At 44.4% G+C, this 27,684-nt stretch overlaps 1 protein-coding gene and 1 pseudogene across 1 annotated transcript; both read right to left on the bottom strand.

Annotated features, from left to right (window-relative positions):
- Positions 1–1,586: 1,586 nt before the first annotated feature.
- On the bottom strand, positions 1,587–2,884 carry LOC148394638 (uncharacterized). The gene is made up of 2 exons (XM_088383765.1): positions 2,838–2,884; positions 1,587–2,698 (listed from the first exon to the last, which is right to left on the bottom strand). Exon 2 carries the CDS (start codon positions 2,526–2,528, stop codon positions 1,587–1,589), a length of 942 nt encoding a protein of 313 aa, XP_088239891.1. The 5' UTR covers positions 2,529–2,698; positions 2,838–2,884.
- A 6,130-nt stretch (positions 2,885–9,014) lies between these two features.
- Positions 9,015–14,395, bottom strand: LOC148394637 (uncharacterized; annotated as a pseudogene).
- Between the last annotated feature and the right edge of the window lie 13,289 nt (positions 14,396–27,684).

The raw sequence follows: 27,684 nt of genomic DNA, 5'->3' as shown, positions 1-27,684 counted from the left end.
AGGCTGCAACCTGGGTGCGAAGGGTCTGTCGAGATGTTACTTGCACGTTTCCTGGTCCTGGTCAGGTACAAGTCTTGAATAGATGGGAGGTTGATTCCAATTATCTTTTCTGCAGTCCTTATTGTCCGTTGCAGTCTGTGCTTGTCTTGTTTGGAGGCCGATCCAAACCAGACAGTAATGGAGGTGCAGAGGACAGACTGGATGATGGCAGTGTAGAAGGTCTTCAGCAGCTCCCGCGGCAGGTTGAACTTCTTGAGCTGTCTCAGGAAGTACAGCCTCTGCTGGGCCTTCTTCCGGACAGAGTCTATGTGGCCGGTCCATTTCAGGTCCCGAGAGATTGTGGTTCCCAGGAACTTGAAGGTGTCTGATGAGAGAATAGTATTACTGCGGATAGTGAGGGGTGAAAGTGGTGAAGGGCCTCGCCTGAAGTCCACTGTCATCTCCACGGTCTTGAGCGGGTTCAGGTCCAGGTGGTTTTGGCTGCACCAGTGGACCAGCCGCTCCACCTCCTGTCTGTATGCAGTCTCATCACCGTTCTGGATCAGTCCGATGAGAGTGGTGTCGTCTGCATACTTCAGGAGCTTCACAGAAGAGTCACTTGCGGAGAAATCGTTGGTGTAGAGGGAGAAGAGCAGTGGGGAGAGGACGCACCCCTGAGGGGCTCCAGTGTTGGTAGTCAGAGTGTCAGATGTGATGCTCCCCAGCCTCACACGCTGTCTCCTGTTGGTCAGGAAGCTGGTGATCCACTGACAGGTGGAGGCAGGCACCGTGAGCTGGATGAGCTTCTGTTGGAGGATGTCAGGAGCGATGGTGTTGAACGCCGAGCTGAAGTCCACAAACAGGATCCTGGCGTACTTTCCTGGGGTGTCCAGGTGTTGCAGGATGTAGTGCAGACCCATGTTGACCGCATCATCCACCGACCTGTTTGCCCGGTAGGCAAACTGGAGGGGGTCCAGCAGGGGGCCCGTGACATCCTTCAGGTGGTTCAGCACTAACCTCTCGAAAGATTTCATGACCACAGATGTCAGTGCAACAGGTCTATAGTCATTCAGACCTGTGATGGCGGGCTTCTTGGCCACTGGAACGATGGTGGAGCTCTTGAAGCACGCGGGCACCTCACACAACTCCAGGGAACGATTGAAGATCCGTGCAAAGGTGGGCGCCAGCTGCTCAGCGCAAACTTTCAAGCAGGAAGGTGACACGCCGTCTGGGCCCGGTGCCTTCCTGATCTTTTGTCTTCGGAACATCTGGCGCACTTCCTCCTCGCGAATCTGGAGTGCGGGCGCGGCCTCTGCAAGAGAGAGAGTCGGTGACCACGGTGATGGAGGTGTGGACAGAGCAGTTGTGGGGGGAGGTGAGTATGTGGATTGTGCTGCAGGAAGTCCCGTTGTGTGGGAGGACCGATCAAACCTGCAGTAGAACCTGTTTAGCTGGTTAGCGAGCCTTGGGCTCTCCACAGGACGGGGGGTTCGTTTCTTGAAGCCCGTGATGCTCTGCAGGCCTTTCCACACTGTTGAGGGATCAGGATTGGCAGGGAGGTGTCTCTCCAGGCTCTCCCCGTAACACCTCCTGGCTTTCCTGACCTCTCAGTTCAGTGTGTTTCTGGTCTGCTTGAACAGGTCCCGGTCGCCGCTCCTGTAGGCCTCTTCCTTGACTTTGCGCAGCCTCCTAAGGTTCGGTGTAAACCAAGGTTTGTCGTTGTTGTACGTGCAGAAGGTCTTAGTCTGCACACACAGATCCTCACAAAAACTGATGTATGATGTGACAGTGTCAGTGAGTTCATGCAAGTCTGAATCTGCAGCTTCGAAAACTCTCCAATCGGTGCAGTCAAAGCAGGCTTGGAGGTTCTGCCTTGACTCCACTGTCCACTTCCTGACAGTCCTCACCACAGGCTTAGAAGTTTTTAGTTTCTGTCTGTAGGCAGGGATCAGATGAACTAGACAGTGGTCCGAGAGTCCTAAAGCTGCACGAGCCACAGAGTGGTATGCATCCTTAATTACGGTGTAGCAGTGGTCCAGTGTCTGTGCCCCTCTGGTGGGACACGTTATGTGCTGTCTGTATCTGGGGAGTTCGTGTGCGAGGTTCGCCCTGTTAAGATCACCCAGAACAATGATTAGTGAATTTGGTAGAAGTTTCTCCATGTCTGTCACCTGGTCAGCCAGCATCTGCGTGGCTTCACTCGCACGTGCGTGTGGTGGGATGTAAACAGTCGCCATGACGATCGAGGAGAACTCCCGTGGTGAATAGAACGGCCGGCAGTTTATGAAAAGTGTTTCTAGGAGAGGGCTGCAAAACTCTTTCAACACCATGACATCAGTACACCAACGTTCATTAATGTAGAAACAGAGACCACCTCCCTTTGATTTTCCGGAGAGCTCCGCGCTGCGATCTGCACGCGTTAGCCGAAACCCAGCTAACTCCATGGCGTGGTGGGGGGTTCGTTCGCTAAGCCACGTTTCAACAAAACACAGCGCGGCGGATCTGCTGAAGTCCGTGTTCCTTGAAGTGAGGAGCAGCAGTTCGTCCATCTTGTTCGCCAGGGAGCGGACATTCGCCAGATGAATTGACGGTAGGGCAGAACGGAACCCTCTCTGCCTCAGCTTTACGAGGGCTCCGGCTCGTTTTCCGCGTCGCCGCCGTCGCGCTAGCTTGTATAGCACCGCCGCTCCGGCTAAAATCTCCGACAAACAATCTGAATCTGAGAAAACGGGAGAGAAATCACCAGAAGAAGACTGACCGATGTTTAACAGTGCTTCTCTAGTAAAAGTGATCCGGGATGGACAGCAGAAGACGCAGAAAACACACAAAATAAGACAAAGAAACAGAGAGCGACTCACCGTGGCAGCCATCCGCGGCGCCACCAGATGACGTAGCCGCCAACGACTTCAACCATTCAACCTCTCATTCAGGCAATCATTCATCAATGCTCATCATATGCATCTCACACAGTCTCCAAAAAGGAGTCATACTATCACATTGGTCCCAATTCATCCAAGCTCACCACACAACATTCATATATCATTTTCAACTCATGTTTCCTGGTAGAACAATCCACCAGTCCAAAAAAAACTTAACTAAAACAAACAACTGGCAAATTAATCTGAATTTTTTCTTTGTTTTTAAATTTGAAGAACTCAATCTCTCAGATTTAGCTTGCATTTAGAATTTTGTATAATTCCTATTAATTCCTATTCCTATTATTCAATTATTCCTATTAAATGTAGCATTGCAAAATCTTAAATTCACAATTTAGCTCGTTCCAATTCCTGAAAGCATGTTCTGTTTTCTCATGTGGGCTTGACACTTAACATGCACTAGTGTGGATTAGTTTCTGCTCGCAAACAGACTTCTCTCTTTTCCTCTCATTTTTTTTTCGTCAAATTGTTTCTGTTCTGCGGTGTAAATTGAATAGACAACAGTCTAGCAAATTTCTTTATACTAAAAGTTTAGCCAATCTTCATCAATTTGGGACTTTAACTTTAACTTTAACACATACGCACACACATGCACAGCTCTCGTGTGCGGAAGGTAGGTCTCAGCAACAATGATTCGTCACAGGCTGGCCATTTCCTGTGGTCGATCATGAGCTGGTCCCTCCCATGCACACGAGGACAGCACATTCTAATTTTATTTATTTATCTTCTAGAAGCAAGTTGCATTTCTTTACCACTTGATTTGCATATTTTAACTTTAGTGTAACACAAATTGATCTCTAGTCATTTGTAATTTGCCACGTTATTATTATTATTATTATTATTATTATTATTATTATTATTATTATTATTATTATTAAACTCCTCTTGCCCCTCGCTTGAGCCGCGGCTTGAGCTGCGGCCTTGCACCCGCTCACAGGGGCCGTATTGTGTCCTGGTCTGACGAACACTTATGACCTCATCAGTTTTCATCTTTCCAGCTTTTGTCTCTTGAATTTGTTCTCATCTCTTTGTGAAGATTTCAACCACACTCTAGCACTTCTACTACTTCTTCCACATTTCAAATTTTCTTGTACTCCATACATTTTCTTCCACTTCAGCATGTATTGCATACAATTAAGAAATCTACTTGCCATGAACTTCTCATCTCAAAGAAGAGCAGAGCAAGAGATTTACCGTTCTTATTTCCCATCTTAATTTTAGTAGTTTAAGGTTTTACAATTTTTTTTTTTAAATTGTTTTTCTTTGAGGATCCGCAGTGCAGGTTTAAATTGACCTTTCAACAAATTACTAGCCTGTATTAATGCCGTGGATCAACGCTAGAACTGCTATTTAGTCAATTTATCCTACCAGTCACACACTCAATCACACAAACTCCAGCGCTTTTTTAGGTCTATCCAGGGATGGGTGCAAAACCCTCCCAAACAGCTTTGGAAAAACGGACAAAAGAAAAAATCTACGCCCTTCTTCAATTAAGAAAAAGAAGCTCTGTTTTTCTTAGCCCGTTTCTTCCACTGGGACTTGAACCCAAGCTATTCTTTGGCTTGGAAAAACATACAAAGAAAAATCTACGCCCTTCTTTGATTAACAAAAAAGAAGCTCTGTGTTTCTTAGCACGTTCCTTCCACTGGGACTCTAACCCAAGCCAGATCCCTCAGCTCGGAAAAACAGACAAAGAAGAGTCTACACACTTCTTCGATGAACGAAAAAGAAGCTCTGCTTTTCTTAGCCTGTTTCTTCCACTGGGACTCGAACCCAAGCTGGCTCTCGTGCACCTCTACGTGTTACGCGTTTAACAACACAACACAACTTCAGGCCTTTAACTTACTTGTCACCTGGTTCGTTGCACTGCCGGGTCCCGTCAATCCACCTCTGTCAGACAAAGGCAGACCTAAGATGCTGGCCCAGCGAAGAATTCTCTTCCCAGGACTTTCTTCTCCAGCTCCTCCTAATGGACACTGGCTTGTCGACAATGCAGCACGTCCTCCTTCGTCAGCCAGATAGCGGGTATGAGGGATCCCGGGTTTCGGCACCAAAATGTTAGAGATTTGCTCACTCCAACTTATTTTGCAAGAACCACACGGGAGACAAGCAAGTTCTTTTTGGACACCTGCAGGTGGAGAGTTCACTCGCTCCAGAATGAAGTCTGAACCCTTGTTCCTGCGAGGGGATATTTATTAAGAGAAACAGAGTGGGGGTTTGGGTAAACTGGCTAAAGCCCTTGTCCTCTAGTCTAAACATGTCAGGGGATGTTTTACGACCTTGTGATAAGGAGGACAAGGTAAGTTATTTATTACCTGTTGCATTCCATCATAATCCTATGATAAAGATAACCTGGAAAACCCTAACACCTCTGCTCAGCCAAATTTATTGTGACATTATCATATCATGGACCAACATGATAATGACATAAATTGACTCCTACAGTACTAAGACCACAGACCAAAGACCACATTTTCAACAATGAACATTGTGAGCATTGTCTCACACAGATGAAATCTCAGTTCAACAAAGTCCACAAACAAAAACATAATAATTTACAATAGTGTTTTTTCACTTACTATGTGTGGCGGGACAGACCATTCGTTTTAGTTTGTCGTTTTCAGGAGACAAGATTTCAATAACGTCACTGAGGCATTTTTTAACGAACTCCCCTTCATTGTATGGCTTTTTAGCTAGCCTGTGCAATGTTCCAAGCAAGTCGAAACAATGCAAGCATGACAGTGCTTTGTAATTTTTTTGAAAAACTGTACCTGTTTTTCTGCCTGACTTTTTTTGCGAAATTCAGTCCCTTTTGGAAAGTCCTTATCGATATTAGCATGAAGTGAGCTGAAGTGGCGCTGAAGATTTGAAGCTTTTAAATGCGCTAATGACATCCGACATATCAGGCAGAATGGCTTCCCATTGCGTTCAACAAAAAAAATATAAACTTCCCCACTCTGTTAAAAATGTCCTGTGTTCATCTTCATATATTCGTTTAGCTCTGCATTTTTTCCTTGCCATTTTGAGAGCAAAATTGACACTCCTCGAATGGGTGTGTCCTTCCTCCTTTGTGGGATTTCACCTCACGCACATGCGCGTTTGACCAAAATACCATTGTAACACCTTTTTGTTTTTGACAGTGCTTACAGTAATTTATATAATGGACCAGTTCTAAGTTCGGCTATATTTGTAGTGGTGATAGAATAAGCAAAATAAATGACCACAGAGCAAGGTTTGAATTGAACTGCCGGCTTATTTTAGTAGAGAAAATAGTTGAAATATAATTTACAAACAATAGACATACCATTTACATTTAAACTCAACATTAGTTGAAGAAAATAATTTCCCTTTCAGTTAAACTTTTCAGTTTAAGGAATTTTAGTTTCAACCCGGGTTGTTTTATTAATTCTAAGGTTCAATCTGTTTAGTTACCTCACTTTGTGTTGTTTGAATAACATTCAGTACAGGTAAGTAATTCGAAAGTAATAGTAAATGTCACGACTCGTCCCTGGTTGTTTTATATGTAGGTTGTCATGGTTTCTGTCCGCGTCTGTGTACTTGCCCCTCCCTTCCTGTGTCAATTCACAATCAATGTACTAATCACAGTCACCTGTCTCTTGTTACCTGTCGTGTATTTAAGTCCTGTCTGCCCCTCACTCCCCGTCGGATCATTGTTGTGTTAATGTCATCACGTCCTTTTGTTTCACCTCTTTGTCGGTCAGTCCTGTTGTTGGTTTTGTTAGTAGTTAGTATGTTAGTTTACCGAGTCTGTTAGTTTGTTTTCGTCAATAAACCCTGGTCCAAGCTGCACTTGGTCACCCTGCTCCATCTGTTCCGTGACAGAATGATCTGACCAGCACAGCAACCAGCACTTGGACCGTCCTCCATCAGCTTCCGCTGCGACACCCGATCCACCTCCGTCGTCCGAGCATGTTCCAGCGGCATGGGCTCCGCGGCCGCCATCGGACTTTGCTCCAGCGACGCCGGACTTGCGGCCGCCATCGGAGTTCCTCCCGGCGCCATCGGCTCCGCGACCGTCATCAGACTTCGCACCCGCGACGCCAGACCTGCGGCCGCCAACGGAGTTCCTCCCGGGGCCATCAGACTCGTGGCCGCCAACGGGCTCCACCCCTGCGTCGCAGGACCTGCGGGCGTCAGCAGACTTCAAGCCAGCTGCGCCGGTCCCGCGATCGTCCCTGGCCCCACTCCCACTGCTGCGGCGCGTGGTGGCTCTTGCTGCTGCCACAGCTCCGCCTTCCGAATGTCGCTGATCGCGGTCCGGACTTTCAAATGCCGCCGATTGCGGCGATGACTTTCGTATGCGGCCGATTGCAGTTCTGTTTCCCCGAGTTGCCGCCGATTGCGGTTCTGTTTCCCCAGTTGCTGCCGAGAGTGGTTCTGTTTCCCCAGTTGCCGCCGAGCGCGGTTCAGACTTTGTCACAGACTAGTGGGGTCATCTGGACTGGTGCGATATATCCAATATTTGTAATATCCAAATGTCTCTAGCCCATTGGTTGGCTTCTCCTGATTTTCCTGAATAGTCAGTCAATCCTTTCCGAATCCACTTCGATGTAGCAGAGGAAAAAATGGATAGATCCTACTAGGTTCGATGAACAATGTCCAGTGAGTGTTCTCCGCTCCTGCGTGAGAGACAATTCAAAGGCCTCTTTGGTGGCTCGCTATGTTGCGACTCGCACAAGAAATCAGCTTCGTTATTAGTTCATATGTTTCTGAACCAACTCACGTGAATCAAGTCCCGTTCCGCACTTAGTGTATCACGAAGGGGAAAAGAAAGTTTGAAAACAGAAAAATAAGTCCATCAAATACAAAACAATGTTTGTATAATCCTGTTTCACTCTCTCTCTTCCCTTTAATTTAACGAACTTACGCCCGTATTTAGTGCACCTTCGTCGTCATCCGGAAAAGAACAGCGGGAAAAAAGATAAGTTGAGTTGGCATTTTTTGGTCACATGGGTCTTTTCATTACGTCATCATGTCTCCTTCAAAATAAGTGAATGTTCACACTTTTATCATTTTAACAAATACAAAACATTAATAAAATAATGAATTTATATTGTTTTAATAATTTATATGCTTTTAATCTGTGTTGGTCTGTCTAGAAAATATTTACAATGTACTTTCTTTATTACTGTTTTTATTAACAGGCTCTTATATTACAAGGCTATGTTAACCTGGGTTACACCATATTGAACTCAAGTGAAGCGACGACTCACAAAAAATAAACACACATGTTGATATGAACGTAAGAGCCGCATGAAACCAGGCAAAGAGCCGCATGTGTCTCGCGAGCCGCGGGTTGGCCACCCCTGCTCTAGTGGTTGGAACACGGTAATGCGCTCCTGGCTTAAATTGCTTAAATGAACCGCCTGTGAAGATTTTCACACCCAATGTCTGTTTTTCAAGTTTTATGGGAGAAGAATTTTCAGTGGGATCATAAAATCAGTTTGTACATTCAATATCAAAACAGTTACAGCAAAAGGTTTTTCCCAGCAATAAAACAGAATTATGTTAACTGAATGTTAACGTTCTCAGTGAAGGCTACAAAAAGAGAGACGACTGTATCACAAGGATAAGAATAGCAGCATGAGCTGTCTCTGCATGTCATTCGCAATAGAAGGTACATCACATTAAAATCATGTTTTCCATTCCAATATTTTGCCACCATGTCACGTGAATATGAATAAATTATGTACAGAATACGTTTAATGCTGACGTCAACAAGTAGAGAATATTCTTCACTAGTGCTGTTGAGTCCTCTTGATAATGGACCATGGGTTAACTCTAGCCTTACAGTGGTCGTGGTTTACTGTTTTTGTTAGTTACATAAGAATGAAAACTTAGACAGCATGAGGAATGTAAAAAAAGGTTCACCATGCAAAATTACTTAAAGGCATATTTTTATTTTATTTTATATGTTTATTTTGGCAAGTACATAGTCAACACACTTATTACAACTTCATTTAACATTTTGTTTGACACGAAAAGGGAAGAGGGTTGAAACAATTCTGCTAATCTAGTCTCATACTAATTTCAACCAAGAATTTCACTGCTCGACACACAAGCTACATATCTACAGTACTAGCCTGTAACACCATAACCAAGAAAAAAGGAAGAAACAAAGGAAACAGAAATTTGACACAAGATAATATTTGGTTTGAATACAGCAATGACTACTTAACTAGAAGTTTGATAGCAATTGATAGCAGTTTGATTTGAATACAGCAATGACAAATTAATGAAGTTATAAAATATTTTAACAGTTTGATTTGAATACAACAGTAACAGTTTAATCAATTTTGAGAGAGTTTGAGTCAATCTCGCAGGCACCCCGGGCATTTTCCCCAGCAACAGGCGGCAACTGCACCGACCAATCACAGCTAATTGTCTCCCTCCTGTAGCTTGACCATTTTCTTATTGAGTTCAGACATCTTGAGACAGAGCCTTGCCATCATCTCTCTAGCGCAGGGATCACAAAGTCTGGTCCTTAAGGGCGCCAATTTAGCCTGTTTTTGTCACGTTCCTGCGTCACCGGACTCCCAGCCAAGCCCCAATCAAGGAATTGCCAGCACCTGCTACAGCTCGTTAGGTCCACTACTTAACTTCTGTACATTCTGCCAGTGGTTGTCAGTTCGTCTCCTTACCCTGCCCATGACACCACTGCCTTTTTGTCCCCTGAACGATCTCTGTTGCCAACTGCTTCCGTAAACTGACCGACCACGCCTGATCGCCGCCTGCCCTGACTACTTGCCCATCCTTTGAGCACGCTCCTGATTGCCGCCTGTCTCGACAACCTGCCTGCCTCCGACTATGACTACGTGCTGTGCTCTGCTGCTCAGCCACGCCAGACCGCAAGTCCAGCGTTCCACTTCCCCTTTCCCCCTTTTCAATAAAGGATCGTGCGCACTTGGTCGTCCTGTCTCTGTTCCGTGACCGAACGAACTGACCAAATATGCAACCAGCGCACAGTCCCTCCGCCCTGGACCGCCTACCCACATGGAGTGGGACGTTAGCAAGATCACAGAGGAGATGGCAACATTGACGAGGATTGTCCGGCAGCAGCAACAGCAGCTCCTGCAGCACCATCAGCTCCACCAAGAACTGGTAGAAGCTCTCAAGGCCCTTAAAGACTTGGTTCCTCTGGCTGCTGTGACCCAATCTGTACGAGCCCTGTCCACAACCGTTCTACTCAGCCCCACCGATGACAGATTATGTCCACGACCCGTCCTGCCCCGGCGCCCAGGCAGCTCGTGGGCGTCCCGGAGCCCAGACTCAGCAACCTCGCGAGGTTCAACGGTGATCCCAAGTACGTCCGGGCCTTTTTGACAAACTGCCACGTCTTGTTTAACCTCCAGCCCGTCACGTTCGCCACGGAACCAGCCAAGGTGGGTTTTGTACTTACTCACCTTACGGGCGAGGCATGGCTGTGGGGAACGGCAGAATACGAGCGGCAGGGACCCGCCTGTTTGTTGTTCGATGCCTTCGCAGCTGAAATCCTGCACGTGTTTGACTTGGGCTCAGCCTCGGAAGATGCCTCCGAGGAACTCACCACACTGCACCAAGGCAGCAGATCCGTCGCCCAGTACTCCATGAAGTTCCAGACGGTGGCGCTTCGGAGCGACTGGAACACCGCGGCTCTCGTCGGCACCTTCCTCCACAGACTCGCGGAGTATATCAAGGACGAGATGGTGTCCTACGAGAGCCCTCAAACCCTTGAAGAGGCCATGGACCTGGCTGCGCGGGCGGATCGGCGGATCCAGTCAAGGCAACGCGAGAAGAGGAAGATGACTCCGCCCCCCCGTCGCCGTGACACCAGCCCGACACCTCGGGTGTCATGGAGAGCACCTGTTTTTCCGCCTGACCTGTCGTCCGCCAGGGATCCTGTCCACGTAAGCCAGCGCACCTTTACTACTCCTCCCACCCAGCCCGGCTGGTCGGAACCTATGGAGATAGGACGCACCTCTCTCGGCAAAGGAGCGTCGTAGACGCCTCAGAGATAGGCTTTGCCTGTTCTGCGGGGGTGAGGGCCACTGGGTGGCCTCTTGTCAGAAGAGGGCTAAGGGCACCCGCCTAGCAGGGATCCGTTTGGGAACGGTTTGCTTGCCCCCTGCCACCTGTCGCGACTCCCTGCCCCAGACCCGCTCTTCGACTCCAGCCCGTGCCCTTGCCTCTCGGCCCTCCGCTTCTTCAACCCGTAGGCAGCGGCCGCGGGCCCGGTCTCGTCATCAGCCGCAGCCTGTGGCTCAGGCTCCTCTTCGGCTGCCGTTGCAATGTCCGCAACCTGGTTCTACTCCGGCTGGCGAGGCGTTGCATTCCGACCGGCATCCTGCTCGAAGTCGTCCGGAAGAAACCCATTTGGTTCCTGAGCCGGCCCCCAGGTCGGCATTTCCCGATGCCACTGCTGAGGAGGAGGACTGGGCGGTGGTGCCACCTGCTGACGGTGCTTGGTCAACGTGTTCGTCTGACTCTGACTTGTCAGATTGTTGTTAACGTGCGTCTTGGGTTCCCCCCGTCCCGCCCGTCTTCTTGCTCTGGCTCGGGGTTCTGTTTTTGGGACGTTGGGAGCCGTCCATTGGGGTTGGGGGGGGGGGGGGGGGGGGGGGTTCTGTCACGTTCCTGCGTCACTGGACTCCCAGCCAAGCCCCAATCAAGGAATTGCCAGCACCTGCTACAGCTCGATAGGTCCACTACTTAACCTCTGGGCATTCTGCCAGTGGTTGTCAGTTCTTCTCCTTACCCTGCCCATGATACCACTGCCTTTTTGTCCCCTGAACGATCTCTGTTGCCAACTGCTTCCGTAAACTGACCGACCACGCCTGAATGCCGCCTGCCCTGACTACTTGCTCGTCCTTTGACCACGCTCCTGATCGCCGCCTGTCTCGACAACCTGCCTGCCTCCGACTACGGACCTTTTGTGCAGGTGTAAATACACGCAAATGAATCCTAGTGTGGATTAAAGAAACGGACTGAGACCACTTGAAAAAGAGAGTCTCTGTTCGCTTCCAAACAAACTCTGCTGCAGTTCGCTTCAGGTGTGAATACAAACAGCGAAGAGCCAAACCAACAGCACAGATATGCAGACCAGGAAAGCAGCGCGTAGGACACGTGTGTTTTCCTCCATTTCCGGGTGGTCACCCTGGTCATTGCTGTCCAATGGGAGCACATATCGTCACAAGTGTGGTTGTGTGTACTTCACTTGCAAAATGTACAGTCTGAATAGGGACCGCACCAAATGAATTTTTTTTTTCGTAAACTAAAGATAAAAATAGTCCTGTATTTGTTTTCAAAATTGGTAATTAACGCCTGCTGTTGAAGTGGATTATGGACAGTTTTCTTTACATATTTATTTAGTTGTTAAATTGGTCTTCCAAGTAGTATCCACATTTGTCTCAATTTGCATACTTCTCCAGTTCATCCATCGCTTTGATCAGCACTGGTTTGGTGTTTTTGTCACATGCCTACGTCACCTGCCACGCAGCCACTCACTTCCATTGATGTTTGGTGTTCATAGCCATGCCTATGCAAGTAATCACCCACACCTGTGATTACTGGCTTGGTCGTATATGCTACTTAACCTCGGCACTCCCATCCGTTCATTGTCAGTCTGTCCGTGATGCTTGTATAAAATCACTGCGTTTCTCCCGTCTGACTCCTGTTGCCAATCCTGAACCGCCTAGCCCTGGTTGCTGCCTGTCCTGACCAGTTGCCTCTTTTTTTACCATACTCTGCCTGCCCCAGACCACGATTACGTGCTACTCCCTGCTGCACGCTCGCTCTGTTGCTTTTTCCACCGGGTTGATTCCTGTCATCTGCCCGTCAGTCACTTGGTGGACATCGATCAGCACTGGCGCTGTCACCCTCACCCATCGACACTCGAGCAAGTCAATCCGCCACCCCAGTCAAGTCAGCGCTCCAGCTCTCCACTTCCCCTTCCCTCATTTCAATAAAGTCTGTCTCATACCGCACTTGGCTGTCCTGTCCGGTCTGTCACAGTTTTCTGGGGATGATCCATTCGGCTTGATGTGGATTTTGATGTAGCAAACAAGTTGTTTTTTCCCCTGCTTTTTCAGTTGGCTAGCTCTCCATGTAATGTTGGCTTGGTGAGATTTTCATTGACGTAGACATTCGATCCTCTTAGATTCTTTCCCTGTTTCAGTAGAGCAACTGTCCTTAATACTTGTAAATCTCAGTAGTACCATACGATTTTCTCTCACCCTACCTCCAGTTGCCCCTCTTTTGTGAAAGAGTCAACAGTAATCCATATTAGCCTTGTCCAATAATATGTTTTTGTTGTAAGAAAATCCACCAGTTGTTGTTCCGTAGATCGATTTTGGTCTTCATCTCCACCATCGGTCCCATTTTGATGTCTCAGCGAAGTAGCATAATTTCTAGGCGAGATCTTGAGCCCAAAGATGACCACATCATTCATTTTATATTGTTGGTCGATATCTTCAACTTTGTTGGTGAGAATTTTTATCAGCTGTTGTTTCTTGGCATTCTCAGCTTTGAGAAATTTCTAATCCAATCAATCAAGTCTCAGTTTCCATAATACTCTTCTTAATGTCGCTGATCTCCCCTCCAGTCTCTTGAAAAGTGTCCAGAGTTCTCTGCTGATTTTTTTTTTTTCAGAATTCCCAGAGTTTTCAGGTGATTTTTTATTTCTTCCAAAGCATCGCCCGTTCCCTGATCCTTTTTTGGCACCATTGCTAAAAAAACAAAAACATAAAAAAAACTTTCTTCTGCTCCTCCTTTGTACAAGTGAATCTATTTCATATTTAGTAAGTTTTTATTTTGCATGTCTGTGTGTCTGTATGCTGTTATCTCTCAATTTGCAGCAATAATCTTGAGAGCAGAACAGAAGCTCTCTCTGCAGCCTGAACTCAGACAAATGTTTTAAACACTTTCGGATATTGTTCTCCATGTGAATGTAAAATTTCAGGATGAAAACAATTTCACTTAATTCTGATTTAAAATCGACGCAAACAAACCATACTCCAAACCATCACACTTAATTACCATAATCCTGGCTCTTGAAAAACAATGACACAGGGACTGATGGCATACTAGCCAAGGTCAATAAAGCCAAAAGTGATCTACAGAAAAAGAAACGACACCAGCTCCTATTCAAGATCTGGAAGAATGAGTTCACTACTCCAGAACATTGTGGTATGACACAATCATTATCATTTACAGGAATATGATTATCTCCCAAATAACGAACTCCAGACTGAAGAAGCTGCCTAAGAAGATCCTACTTGAGAGGGACTGCATGAGTTATCCAGGAGAACGATGTAATCTTAAATGTGATTTCCAGCAGATGCCAATTGCAGCAAACACTGTCTACCACTTTCATGGCTTTTATAGACCTACCAACAGCCTCTGACTATGTTCCACAAGAACTCACCATGTACAGATGCCTCGCAGAAGTAATCCGTCTCACAGATGTGCCACGAAGCCGCCATCATGCGAAATTTCTTTTTATTTAACAACGGAGTGAAAAAGACGAGTCAATAAAAAAATACCAGTGTTACCCATACAACAAATCTTAACAAATATACATTTCTATTGAATTTGGTTAAATGGCATGTTTATAAATGTTGATACATTAACCAGAAACCTTATGTTTATATGTAACAATTGGTCAATACACAAATTTCAGAGCACACAATAGAGCTTTAACTTACAAACACCTGGTAACAGAGGTGAGGAAACTTCCTCAAAGTCGGCCTTAAGAACTTTGAAAGTTAATATCCCTGAGCATCCTGCATTGCGTAAAAATGTATCTGAAAGCTCACCACGCGAATTTCAAGAATACAGCGATTGCAAACATCCTATTGTACTAAGTGACATTTATACCAATTCTTGTTTGTTTGTTTGTTTTATTTCCAACATTAAAATAAATACAAGAAAAAAGTAAAAATACAGAAAATGATAACTCCATAGTACAATAGAATATAAAAAATAATGATATTGCATTATAATTTTCCCTTTATAGTAAATTCATATTTGTTTGAAAAGGAGTAGACGGAACCCTAAGCTTATCTGACTCTACCCCTTGTAACTACATATGTTTCTCTTTAATTCTGTCAAGATTTGACCATAGTCAAATATATTTTAAAAATTAAAATAAATACAACTTAACTTAACTTAAACAACTTCACAGCATATTACGGTATCCCGTCAATATTTTGTCCCTATACATTTTTTTAAATTTACCGTAATTGCCGGACTATAAGCCGCACCGGATTATAAGCCGCACTAGCTAAAATTCAGGGATATTTCATTTTTTTTCTTACATAAGCCGCACCGGACTATAAGCCGCACTTGCACACGAGTTTTTTACAAAGAAAGACAGTACATAGAAAGCCTTTTTAACGTTTTAATAACATACTTGAACATGTCTTTCTAAACATTGCCTGTGACGCAGCAGTAGTACCGCAGCAACGCGGAAGTGTGCACGCGAGTTATTAGCAAAGAAAGACTGGACACAGAAAGTTTTTTTTAAAGCTTTAATAACATACCTTAACATTTCTTTCCAAACACTGCCTGCGACGCGGCAGTAATACCACAACAACACGGAATTAACACAGCAAAGTCACTGAGACGCGGCGGTAATGGCGGCGGTTACACAGCAGCAACACGGTAGCACAGCACGAACAGGGCTGGTTAAAAAAAACATACCAGTAAAAGTACAAAAAGAGCCGTCTTCATCTTCCTCCTGTGCACTGAAACCAAGTCTTCCTCCTTAGTGTCCGATTGGAATGGCGTTAGATATCCTTCGCCTCACACTTTCTCAGTCTCTTTCGTCGTCGGTTTTATGCATTTTTTCGAGTGTGAAGAGGTTCTGTTCATGCTAATCTTATTCATGCACGAAGTGCTACATTATATTAAACTAGCGAGCGACACGTATAGCTTAAAAGCGGCATCATATTCATTTATTTTATCCCCCATAATGACGGTTTATGTATAAAAGCTTCCTGTCTTTGTGTTAACGTGGGTGTGTGCGTGATGCGCGAGACGATCACGTCTTCTTCGGCGCATTATCTCTTCTTCGTCTGTCTCAATCTTGCTTCCTGCTAGAGCGCCCCCTAGAGAGCGGAGGCCGTAAAAATCCATAAGTACGCTCCAGAGTAGACACAAGATAATGTCATCAACATCGACTGCCTTTGGCTTAAAAGCTGAATCATATGCATTTATTTTGTCCCCCATGATGACGGTTTGTGTATAAAGGCTTCCTTTCAGTAATGTCCGTCTTGATCGCGTGATGCGCGAAATGTAAACAAAAACTAGCGCGTCTTCTTCGGCGCATTATCTCTTCTTCGCCTGTCTCGTTCTTGCTTCTTGCTAGAGCGCCTCCTGGAGGCCGGAGGCCGTAAAAATCCATAAGTACGCCGCGCCGCCGTTTAAGGTTCAAAGTAACCTTCTGAATAAAATGCATTAAAAGTTCACATTCATTACAACCTGTTTTTGGTGAGCAAAATGTCAGAAGAATTGAATTTAAATGCTGATTGATTGGGTTTTAATACAATGCAGATTACTTCACTGGTTTCTTTTATATCAAACAAGTTATTATCAAACAACTTGTTTGATTTAAAAGAAACCAGTGAAGTGATTAAAAAAAGGAAAAACAAGATGAACTTGGTACAATTACAATGCAGATTGTCCAAACAGCGCCACTGCTTTGTGTAATCTCTGAGTGATATGGCAGAGTAAGAGAAAGGGTTTAGAGCACAGGTGTCAAACTCAAGGCCCGGGGGCCAGATACGGCCCACCACATCATTCTATGTGGCCCGCGAAGACAAATTGTGCATCAAATTCGTGTGTCATTACTAGAATTGCAAATTGTCTTCACTTTTAATAATAGCTTTTTTTAGAAATATTTGACCAGTTTTTACTCGTCTGATTTGAAAACGAGTTATTTGTCAGTTTGTTTTGTAGCTTTTACTGTATATAATAGTGTTAAGAGTAAAAGTGATCAAGTCATCACAAAAATCACGAAAAAAATCTTATATAAGCCGCACCTGACTATAAGCCGCAGGGTCCAAAATTTTGGAAAAAAGTCGCGGCTTATAGTCCGGCAATTACGGTAGGTAAGGTACTATAGTTCTTTAGTTCTTCACTGATGGTGTTCCATAATTCCACACCTTTAACTGTTATACAATGTAACTTTAAGTTTGTGCTCACCAGATCTCTTTTAAACATAAGTGTTCCTCTTAAATAATAGGTACTTTCCCTCCACTCAAACAACCTCTGGATACTGTTTGGCAATTGATCATTTTTTATTTTGTACACGAGTTGGATGATTTTAAAGTCGACCAGGTCGTTGTATTTCAGTGAGTTCAGTTTAATAAAGAGAGGGTTAGATGGTTCTCTATAATCAGCATTATTTACAAGTCGTATTGCTTTTTTTTTGGAAGAATAAAGATTGGATCTGTGTTTGTTTTATATGTATTGCCCCACACCTCCACACAGTAAATAATGTATGGGAGTATGAAGGAGCAGTACAGGGAATATAATGATGACTGATTTATAAGGTCTTTTACTTTATATAATACTGCTAATGATTTTGAAATTTTTGATTTGATATGCATTATATGTGGTTTCCAACTTAATTTATTATCTATAAGCACTACAAGAAATTTCATTTCATTTACTCTTTCTATTTCTATATTATTTATTGTAAGAATTTTATCTGTGTTAGTCGGACAGTTTCCAAATATAACATACTTTGTTTTACTTAAATTTAGTGTAAGTTTATTTGTGTCAAACCAACGCCGTATTTTTTTCATTTCAATACCCACAGTATCCAGTAGTTGATCCAGGTCATCCCCATTGCAAAGCAGATTTGTGTCATCTGCAAAAACTACGGCCTTGAGTAACCTGGAGACCTTGCACATATCATTGACGTACAAAATAAATAACAAAGGGCCTAATATTGAGCCCTGAGGGACCCCACACTTTACCTGCTTTAGTTTTGATTTATAGTCCATAAGTTGCACATATTGGTTCCTGTTAGATAAATGACTGTTTAACCAAGTGAGTGACATACCTCGTATCCCATATCCTTCAAGTTTTGTTAACAATATTTCATAATTTCCAGTATCAAAAGCTTTCTTAAGATCCAAAAAAACATCTACAACATATTGTTTATTTTCAATAGCTGTTGTTATTTCAGCTACGAAATCTAACAAAGCTAATGTGGTGGTCCTATTTTTTCGAAATCCACACTGTTGGTCACACAGAATATTTTGTTTTGTAATAAAATCATCAAGCCTTTTATAAAATATTTTTTTCCAATATTTTGGAGAATTATGGGGGTAGAGATATTGGCCTGTAATTTGAGAATGTGTGTTTGTCCCCAGCTTTATATATCGGAATAATTTTAGCAGTTTTCATTTCACTCGGAAAAACACCAGTTGTCAAAGATCGGTTGCAGGTATGTGTAAGGGGTTTCACCACACATTCAATAATATTTTTAACAAGTGACATATCTATCCCATTACAGTCAGTTGACGTTTTACCTTTAAATTCTCTAACAATTTCTATTATTTCCTTCTCATTCGTTCCCCTTAGAACCATACTTTCGGCTACGGGTACATCCTTAATTAGCTCACTTGTACTACCTTTTTTTGCTACTTCCTCTGCCAAAGTAGGCCCAATACCAACATAGTAGTCATTAAACTCCTCTGCAATCATAGTAAGATCATTTATAGTTATAGTTATGTTATTACTGTTTAGAAAATAAGAAGGATATCCTGACATATTATTCTTGTTTTCCTCCAGTATTTTGCTTTAATAGTTCCTTTTACTGTTTCTCATTATTTTAATCAATTTATTTTTATAGGTCTTATATTTTAATTCAGCTCCCTTTGTTCTTATCTTTAAGAAAGCTTTGTATAATAGTTTTTTCTTCTTGCAAGCATTTAAGATTCCCTTTGTCAACCATGGTGTTAGAATCAAAGTCAGCTTTATTGTCAATTTCTCCACATGCCAAAGACACACAAAGAAACCGAAATTTCGTTCCCCCCTATCCCACGGTGACAAGACATGGCTCACAACAGACAAACAGTAAACAAGTATAACAAAAGCGTGCTGAATAAATAATGAATAAATAACACAACAATAAATAAATGAATAAATAATTAAGAGGAGCACAAAAAGAAAAAAACAAAAAAGAGCAAGTGCGCGTACAGCAGACATTCCCGAAAATAGCGCAACAGTGCCGCACGCTGTTTTTGTATAATTTAAATAATTATACAATTATTGTAATAATCGTTTTTGTAGAAGCGTTGGTCGGCCTGAACCGGAGGTCTCATATCTTCGCTCAAGCCAACATATCTGTCTAGCTTTAAGGAGTTTTTATACTCCCTTCCTTTTATTATCTGTGAGAGGCCCTCACTAGTTACTATGAACACAACACCTTTATTCTTTGTTTAGTACAAGAGAAGTTCTCTCTCTTTTATACTTTGTAGCTTCTATTCATAAATTGTTGTTGACCGGGACAGTTTTTAAGTTCTCCCATATTTACTCAATGTTTGGTTAAGTAGACTTCATGCAAGTTATCTCACATCTACTTAACGTTTGTTGGAGTGTAAGCACGAGAGGTATCTGATTATTTACTCATCATTATTATTGTGTGAAACGTAGCAAGAAAGTCTAGAGCATTGTTTTACAGGTACACGGCATCCAGGTTTGGAGATCGCAGCTGAGAACGAGGCTGCCAACCACCTAAGCACAGACTCTGCATTCCTGGGGTCAGGAATCGGCCAAGGCCATGCGGCCTCGCACCACACAACATTGTTAGCTAGTTAATCAGCGTTGCTACAGCCACAATCTCCCCTCCCTTTAGTGTAGCAACCCAAAATAAAAAGAGGAGATAGCAGAAGAGGAGCTCAGAATTGGTGGAGGACTGTAACTGGGCCTTCTACATAATTCTCCTCGCGAGCAAAAGGAATACTGGTTGTCTTCTCCTCTTTGTTTCCAGCGTGTGGATTAATGTCTGATGGTGTTTATACCTGACACATGGTTTTTCCACTGAATTTTCTTTAACTGCTTTCTTTACAAGAGGATAGTTTTTATTATAAAGTTCGGATACAATGGCCATGAATGTGTTATAAGCTTCATTTACATCACCCACATATACCTTTTTCCAGTCTTGTTTTAAAAGGTCATTTTTAAATGAGTTAACTGAATTACCAGACTTCATTCTACACATTTTAAAAGTTATAGCATCCCTTTTTTTCTTTGTACAGTTCTGGATCACTGCAAACACTGGCAGGTGGTCGCTTGAATCGTTTATTATCAGTCCAGTTTTTACTTTCTTTTCAATTACATTTGTAAATATATAATCAATTATTGTGGCACTGTGAGATGTGATTCTAGTCGGATGGGTTATTGCGGGTTCGAGACTCATACTGTACATTAAGTTTATAAATTCTGTTACTGGTGTCTGCTGAAGTGGGTTCAATAGATCTATATTATAATCGCCACAGACATAGACCATTTTCGTATTGATTTTTCTTTCATACATTCCTGATAATAGTTCACTAAATGTCTCAATACATGAACCTGGACATCTGTATACTCAGCTTACCAGAATGTTTTTAGATGATTCCATTTCTATTTCAACAGTAATACATTCCATGATATTATCTATTGCTTGAGACATACTTCATACTATCTTACACTTATAGTTTTTATCTATGAATAGAGCAACTCCTCCATATCTTTTCCCTTCCTATTTAATGTAAAACTCTCATACAACTCTATGTCAATCTTTTCAGACTGATCATCCTTTAACCAGGTTTCAGATATTGCAATTACAGTTAACGGGTAATTCATATCTTTTAAACATTGTTTGATCTTAGAGATATTTGCTTTCAAGCTCCTACTATTAAAATGTATAATTGATATTGCTCTATTTGTTATTACATTCTTGTTAAATTGCTCTACAGTATAGTATTTACAATTCCTTTGAGTGTAGTTAATGAGAAAGTTATTCACAGGATCAATATTGTTCTCTATGTCATATACCTTTTCTTACAGGAAATGCAAAATACACACATATTTTATTTCATATATAAAAAAAAAAATTCCTCACCCCCCGTGGGTGGTCTCTTTTTCCCTTCAAGCTCGGGTCCTCTACCAGAGGCCTGGGAGCTTGAGGGTTCTACGCAGTATCTTTGCTGTTCCTAGTACTGCACTTTTCTGGACTGAGATGTCAGATGTTTTTCCTGGGATCTGTTTCAGCCACTCCTCCAGTTTGGGGGTTACTGCCCCTAGTGCTCCAATGACCACAGGTACCACTGAAGTCTTCACTCTCCAGGCCTTCTCCAGCTCTTCTCTGAGCCCTTGATATTTCTCAAGTTTCTCATGTTCCTTTTTCCTAATGTTACCATCATTTGGGATGGCTATTTCAACCACAACGGCTTTCCTCTGCTCTTTGTCCACCACCACAATGTCCGGTTGGTTCGCCATTACCATTCTGTCTGTCTGGATCTGGAAGTCCCAGAGGATCTTGGCTTGGTCATTCTCTACCACCTTTGGAGGTGTTTCCCACTTGGATCTTGGGACTTCCAGTCCATACTCTGCACAGATGTTCCTGTACACGATTCCAGCTACTTGGTTATGGCGCTCCATGTATGCTTTACCTGCCAGCATCTTACACCCTGCAGTTATGTGCTGGATTGTCTCAGGACCTTCTTTGCACAATCTACACCTGGGGTCTTGTCTGGTGTGGTAGATTTGGGCCTCTATTGCTCTGGTGCTCAAGGCCTGTTCTTGTGCAGCCAGGATCAGTGCCTCTGTGCTGTCCTTCAGACCAGCTCTTTCTAGCCATTGGTAGGATTTCTGGATATCAGCTACTTCAGCTATGTTTCGGTGGTACATCCCATGTAGGGGCTTGTCCTCCCATGATGGTCCCTCCAGCACCTCATCTTCCTTTGATGCCCATTGTCTGAGACATTCACTGAGCACGTGATCCGTTGGGGCCTTATCCCTGATGTACTTATGGATCTTGGATGTTTCATCTTGGATAGTGGCTCTCACGCTCGCTAGTCCTCGGCCTCCTTCTTTACGGCTAGTGTACAGTCTCAGGGTGCTGAGAGGAGTTTAAGTATCTTGGGGTCTTGTTCACGAGTGAGGGGAGGATGGAGCGCGGGATCGACAGGCGGATCGGTGCAGCGTCGGCAGTAATGCGGACTCTGTACCGGTCCGTCGTGGTAAAGAGAGAGCTGAGCCAAAAGGCAAAACTCTCGATTTACCGGTCGATTTACGCTCCTACCCTCACCTATGGTCACGAGCTATGGGTCGTGACTGAAAGAACAAGATCCCGAATACAACATTCAAATGAGTTTTCTCCGCAGGATGTCCGGGCTCTCCCTTAGAGATAGGGTGAGAAGCTCGTTCATCCGAGAGAGACTCGGAGTAGAGTCGCTACTCCTCCACGTTGAGACGAGCCAGATGAGGTGGCTCCGGCATCTCATCAGGATGCCTCCTGAACGCCTCCCTGGGGAGGTGTCCCGGGCATGTCCCACCGGTAGGAGACCCCGGGGACGACCCAGGACGCGCTGGAGAGACTATGTCTCTCAGCTGGCCTGGGAACGCCTTGGGATCCCCCGGGATGAGCTGGGGAGAGGGAAGTCTGGGAGTCCCCCCTGAAGCTGCTGCCCCCGCGACCCGACCCCGGATAAGCGGAAGAAGATGGATGGATGGATGGATGGATGGATGGATGGATGGATGGATGGATGGATGGATGGATGGATGGATGGATGGATGGATGTTTTGTCTTTGCAATATTGCCTTTCGTAACAGAAAACAAATATTACTATGTATGTTTTTGTCATTCTCTATGATGAAAAGTTTGTTCATGTAAACCAAGGGTTTGGCAACTATGTTTTCAAAGGTGCGACATGACAAACTGGAATCCTCAGCTTTGTTGAGAAAAAGCACATTCTCTCTTTTTCAATTAAATGCTATATGTGAAGGTATGGTTTATGTATATTGTTATTATTAGGGGATACATTTTTTAAACAAATTATCAATTATCAATCACATTAAACTATAAATCAAATTTTGTGCACCAAATGCCATATCAGATTGGTTGTTCCAGGTCAGGACTCACAAATGTATAAATATTAAGAGAGAAGTATAATATGATTTACACATATTTACAATGATGCAGTTCATCAAAAAGAATAGAAGATTCCTGCAGTAAACTCTCTTGTATTTTGTGATACAAGTTTTGTTCTGCATCATCCTACGTAACTATATGAACTATTCCAGTCATATCACACACATCAAATGATCACAAGCCAGTTTTGTACATAGAGAAACAGCAGATAATTAACATAATCTCAATTCAGTGCTCAAACTGTAGCAGATTTTTCAACCTAGCTCTATCACCCTTTCACAACAGATTTAAAATGCAATCTAAAACTTGACTTGTCCTAGACTTCTTTGCAGCAAATGTATCAGACCAATTTTGAGTGCAGTCCACAGATTGGGATAGATTTCTTTAGTGTGTGTGCGTGTGTGTGTGTGTGTGTGTGTGTGTATGTGTGTGTGTGTGTGTGTGTGTGTGTGTGTGCGTGTGTGTGTGCGTGCATGCGTTTGTTTGTGTGTGTGTGCGTGTGTGTACCTTTTTCACATAACCCAATTCATTTCATGTGGATAGGTATCATTATTTATATGAATGAAATACAATTTATTTGGAAGCAGTTGTGTGGCCTCGCCCCACTCACTTTGCTTTTCCTCTCTGACCTCTGCTGTCCCCCGCCGGCCGCCGCCCTCTTGCCTGCACGGAGCAGGCGAGAGGAGAGGGTTGCTCTTTGCGAGAAAACTGCCGATTTTTTTTTTTTTTTTCTTGAGATCGCTCGTGCGTCCCCACATGGATTGCGCCCTGGGTGGTCGCCCATATTGCCCATAGCAAAAACCGGCCCTGGCCCTGTGAGCTGTTTCTGGAATCCCATAGGCTCCATGTTTAAGCCACATGTTATAAGTGGCAGGAGTTAAACATTATAACAATTCACGCACTGAAATTAAGACGTCTGTGAATTTGAAGCTCTTCATAAAACAGTGAAGAGTTTGTTAGTAAAACAATACCGGTGTTAACATGACATGTCAACATGATGAAATGTACTGGAAGTTATTATGAATGTATCTGTTTGTATTATGTGTATACAGTGGTACCTCTACTTACGAACACCTATACTTACAAACCTTTCGTCCGAGAGGAGAGAGCAAAAGGTGAAAATAGTCAAAATGACTGCCTTGGTAGTTCTAGTGTTATTATTGAAAAACAATTTGATGTATTATCACAAAGTCAGCCATTTTTTTTTCAAATGCTTGATTTGTCAGAAAAATGACTAAAAATTGTATTTGTTTTTTTCTCGTATTGAGGTGTGAAGAGGAGGATGGTGTTGCTCTTTGTTTGCCGCTTCTCCAATCACCAGTACTACTAATACACACTGTTGATGCTAATTAAATGGCTCCAAGGTGTACTTGTCACGGAATAGAGCAGGGCGACCAAGTGCAGCTTGGACCAAAAGGGTTTATTAAAGGGAAAGGGGTGGTGGAGGACAGGATGACAAGAGGCAACACGGATATCAAACCGACAGGCAGAGTAACAGGCAGAGTAACAGGCTGTTAGAGTGTTCCTCACGCTAACGTCTTTGCAAGAACCACACGTGAGACAGTTTGGCCATTTTACGCTTGCAAGCGGAAAAAGCCATCAGCACCCTGTGTGGTACAGAGGTGCTTGAAAGCAGTCTGACTTACGCCTCTTGCAAAGGGGATATTTATTGAGAGAAAATAGGGTAGGGGTGAGCGTGAGCAGGTTTCGGGGGTCACCTCTGCAAACTGGTTAATCTTAGCACTTTGTTATACGACACTGGTGTCAAACTCAAGGCCCGGGGGCCAGATATGGCCCGCCACATCATTTTATGTGGCCCGCGAAGACAAATTGTGCATCAAATTTGTGTCATTACTAGAATTGCAAATTGTCTTCACTTTTAATAATATCCTTTTCTTTAAATATTTGACCAGATTTTACCCGTCTGATTTGAAAATGAGTTATTTGTCAGTTTGTTTTGTAGCTTTTACTGTATATAATACGAGGTGCTCATACATTTATTTGGGTTGAGTCATAATGGCCCTCCGAAAGAAGTTATGACTACAATGCGGCCCTCGAAAAAAATTAGTTTGACACCCCTGTTCTACGATGTTGTGGGAACAGAACAAGCATGGTTATTTCCTCTGCAGCTGGTCAATCGTTGCAGGGGTCTTAGCACTTTGTTTCATGATGTTGTGGGAACAGAAGAAGCAACGACAAACCTTGCTTTACACCGAACCTCAGGAGGCTGCGCAAAGTCAAGGAGGAGGCCGACAGGAGTGGCGACTGGGACCTGTTCAAGCAGACCAGAAACACACTGAACTGAGAGGTGAGGAAAGCCAAGAGGTGTTACGGAGAGAGCTTGGAGAGACACCTCTCTGCCAATCCTGATCCCTCAACAGTGTGGAAAGGTCTGCAGAGCATCACGGGCTTCAAGAAACCAACCCCCCGTCGTGTAGAGAGCCCAAGGCTTGCAAACCAGCTAAACAGGTTTTACTGCAGGTTTGATCGGTCCTGCCACACAACAGGACCTCCTGCAGCACAATCAACATACTCACCTCCCCCCACAACCGCTTGTTCCACACCTCCATCGCCATTGTCACCTACTCTCTCTCTTGCAGAGGCCGCGCCCGCACTCCAGATCCACGAGGAGGAAGTGCACCAGATGTTCCGGAGACAAAAGATCAGGAAGGCACCGGGCCCAGACGGCGTGTCCCCTTCCTGCTTGAAAGTCTGTGCTGAACAACTGGCACCCACCTTTGCACGGATCTTCAACTGTTCCCTGGAGCTGTGTGAGGTGCCCTCGTGCTTCAAGAGCTCCACCATCGTACCGGTGTCCAAGAAGCCCGCCATCACAGGTTTGAATGACTATAGCCCTGTCGCCCTGACATCTGTGGTCATGAAATCTTTTGAGAGGTTAGTGTTGAACCACCTGAAGGACGTCACGAGCCCCCTGCTTGACCCCCTCCAGTTTGGCTACCTGGCAAACAGGTCGGTGGACGATGTGGTCAACATGGGACTGAACTACATCTTGCACCACCTGGACACCCCAGGAACGTACACCAGGATCCTGTTTGTGGACTTCAGCTCGGTGTTCAACCACATCGCTCCTGACATCCTCCAATAGAAGCTCATCCAACTCGCGGTGCCTGCCTCCATCTGTCAGTAGATCACAAGCTTCCTGACCAACAGGATACAGCGTGTGAGGCTGGGGACCATCACATCCGACAACCGGACCACCAATACCGGCGCCCCTCAGGGATGCATCCTCTCCCCACTGCTCGTCTGTCTCTACACCAACAATTTCTCCTCAGGTGACTCTCCTGTGATACTCCTGAAGTATGTAGACGACACCACTATCATCGGACTGATCCGGGACGATGACGAGACCGTGTACAGACTGTCTGTAAAAAGAATAATTAATTTGATGTGTTGATTTGATTGAAGAGTTTGTCCTTAATGACTTGAGACATCAGGCCGTGAATGGCTTCAATGGTCGTCTTGCAGCTGTCCCGGCGACTGGGCCACTGGTGCAGCCCGCTCAAGACTGTGGAGTTGACAGTTGACTTCAGGCGAGACCCTTCACCACTTTCACCCCTCACTATCCCCAGTAATACTATTCTCTCCACCGACACCTTCAAGTTCCTGGGATCCACAATCTCTCGGGACCTGAAATGGACCAGCCACATAGACTCTGTCCGGAAGAAGGCCCAGCAGAGGCTGTACTTTCTGAGGCCGCTCAGAAAGTTCAACCTGTCGCGGGAGCTGCTGCAGACCTTCTATACTGCCGTCATCCAGTATATCCTCTGCACCTCCATCACTGTCTGGTTTGGATCCGCCTCCAAACAAGACAAGCACAGACTGCAACGGACAATCAGGACTGCAGAAAAGATAATTGGAATCAACCTCACATCTATCCAGGACTTGTACCTGTCCAGGACCAGGGAACGTGCAAGTAACATCTCTACAGACCCTTCTCACCCAGGTTGCAGTCTGTTCGTATTACTCCCCTCCGGACGGCGTTATAGAGCCCTGTACGCCAAAACCAGCAGACACAGAGACAGCTTCTTCCCCCAGGCTGTCGCTCTGATAAACTCATACCACTCTTAGAGTCTCAGAGTCATTACTGTGCAATAACATCCTGCTCTCCACGCATTTTTTTGAATTGTCTGTATTATGTGTACTATGTGTCCACTCTGCATCCATTGCAGCCTGGTCATCCTAGAAGAGGGATCCTCCCATCTGTGGTCTCTTCTCAAGTTTTCTCATTTCCCCTAGTTGGAGTTTTGAGTATTTCCTTGCCCTCCTGGGAATTTAAGATCAGGGGGTGTTTGAGAATATTTGTCAATATTCGCACATGTCCTGAGTGTCACGTCTCGTCCCCAGCCGTTCCGCTAAGTGTCTGTTGTCATGGTTTCTGTCTGTGTGCTCGCCCCTCCCCTCCTGTGTGCCCATGATTAGTGTGATCATTCTCACCTTCCTCTTGTTACCTGTCGTGTATTTAAGTCCTGTCTGCCCCTCACTCCCTGTCGAATCATTAATGTCTTCATGTCCTTTGTTTCGCGTCCTTGTCGGTTAGTCCTCTTGTTGTTTTGTGAAGTCATGTCAGTTTGCCGAGTCCGTTCATTTCTTTTTTTCAAT

The sequence above is a fragment of the Syngnathus floridae genome, chromosome 8 (genome assembly GCF_059516105.1).
Source record: "Syngnathus floridae isolate MCC-2025c chromosome 8, RoL_Sflo_1.0, whole genome shotgun sequence".
In the NCBI taxonomy this organism is placed as follows: Eukaryota; Metazoa; Chordata; class Actinopteri; order Syngnathiformes; family Syngnathidae; genus Syngnathus; species Syngnathus floridae.
Note: the sequence above shows the minus strand (reverse complement) of the source record. Positions and strands in the feature narration are given on the sequence as shown.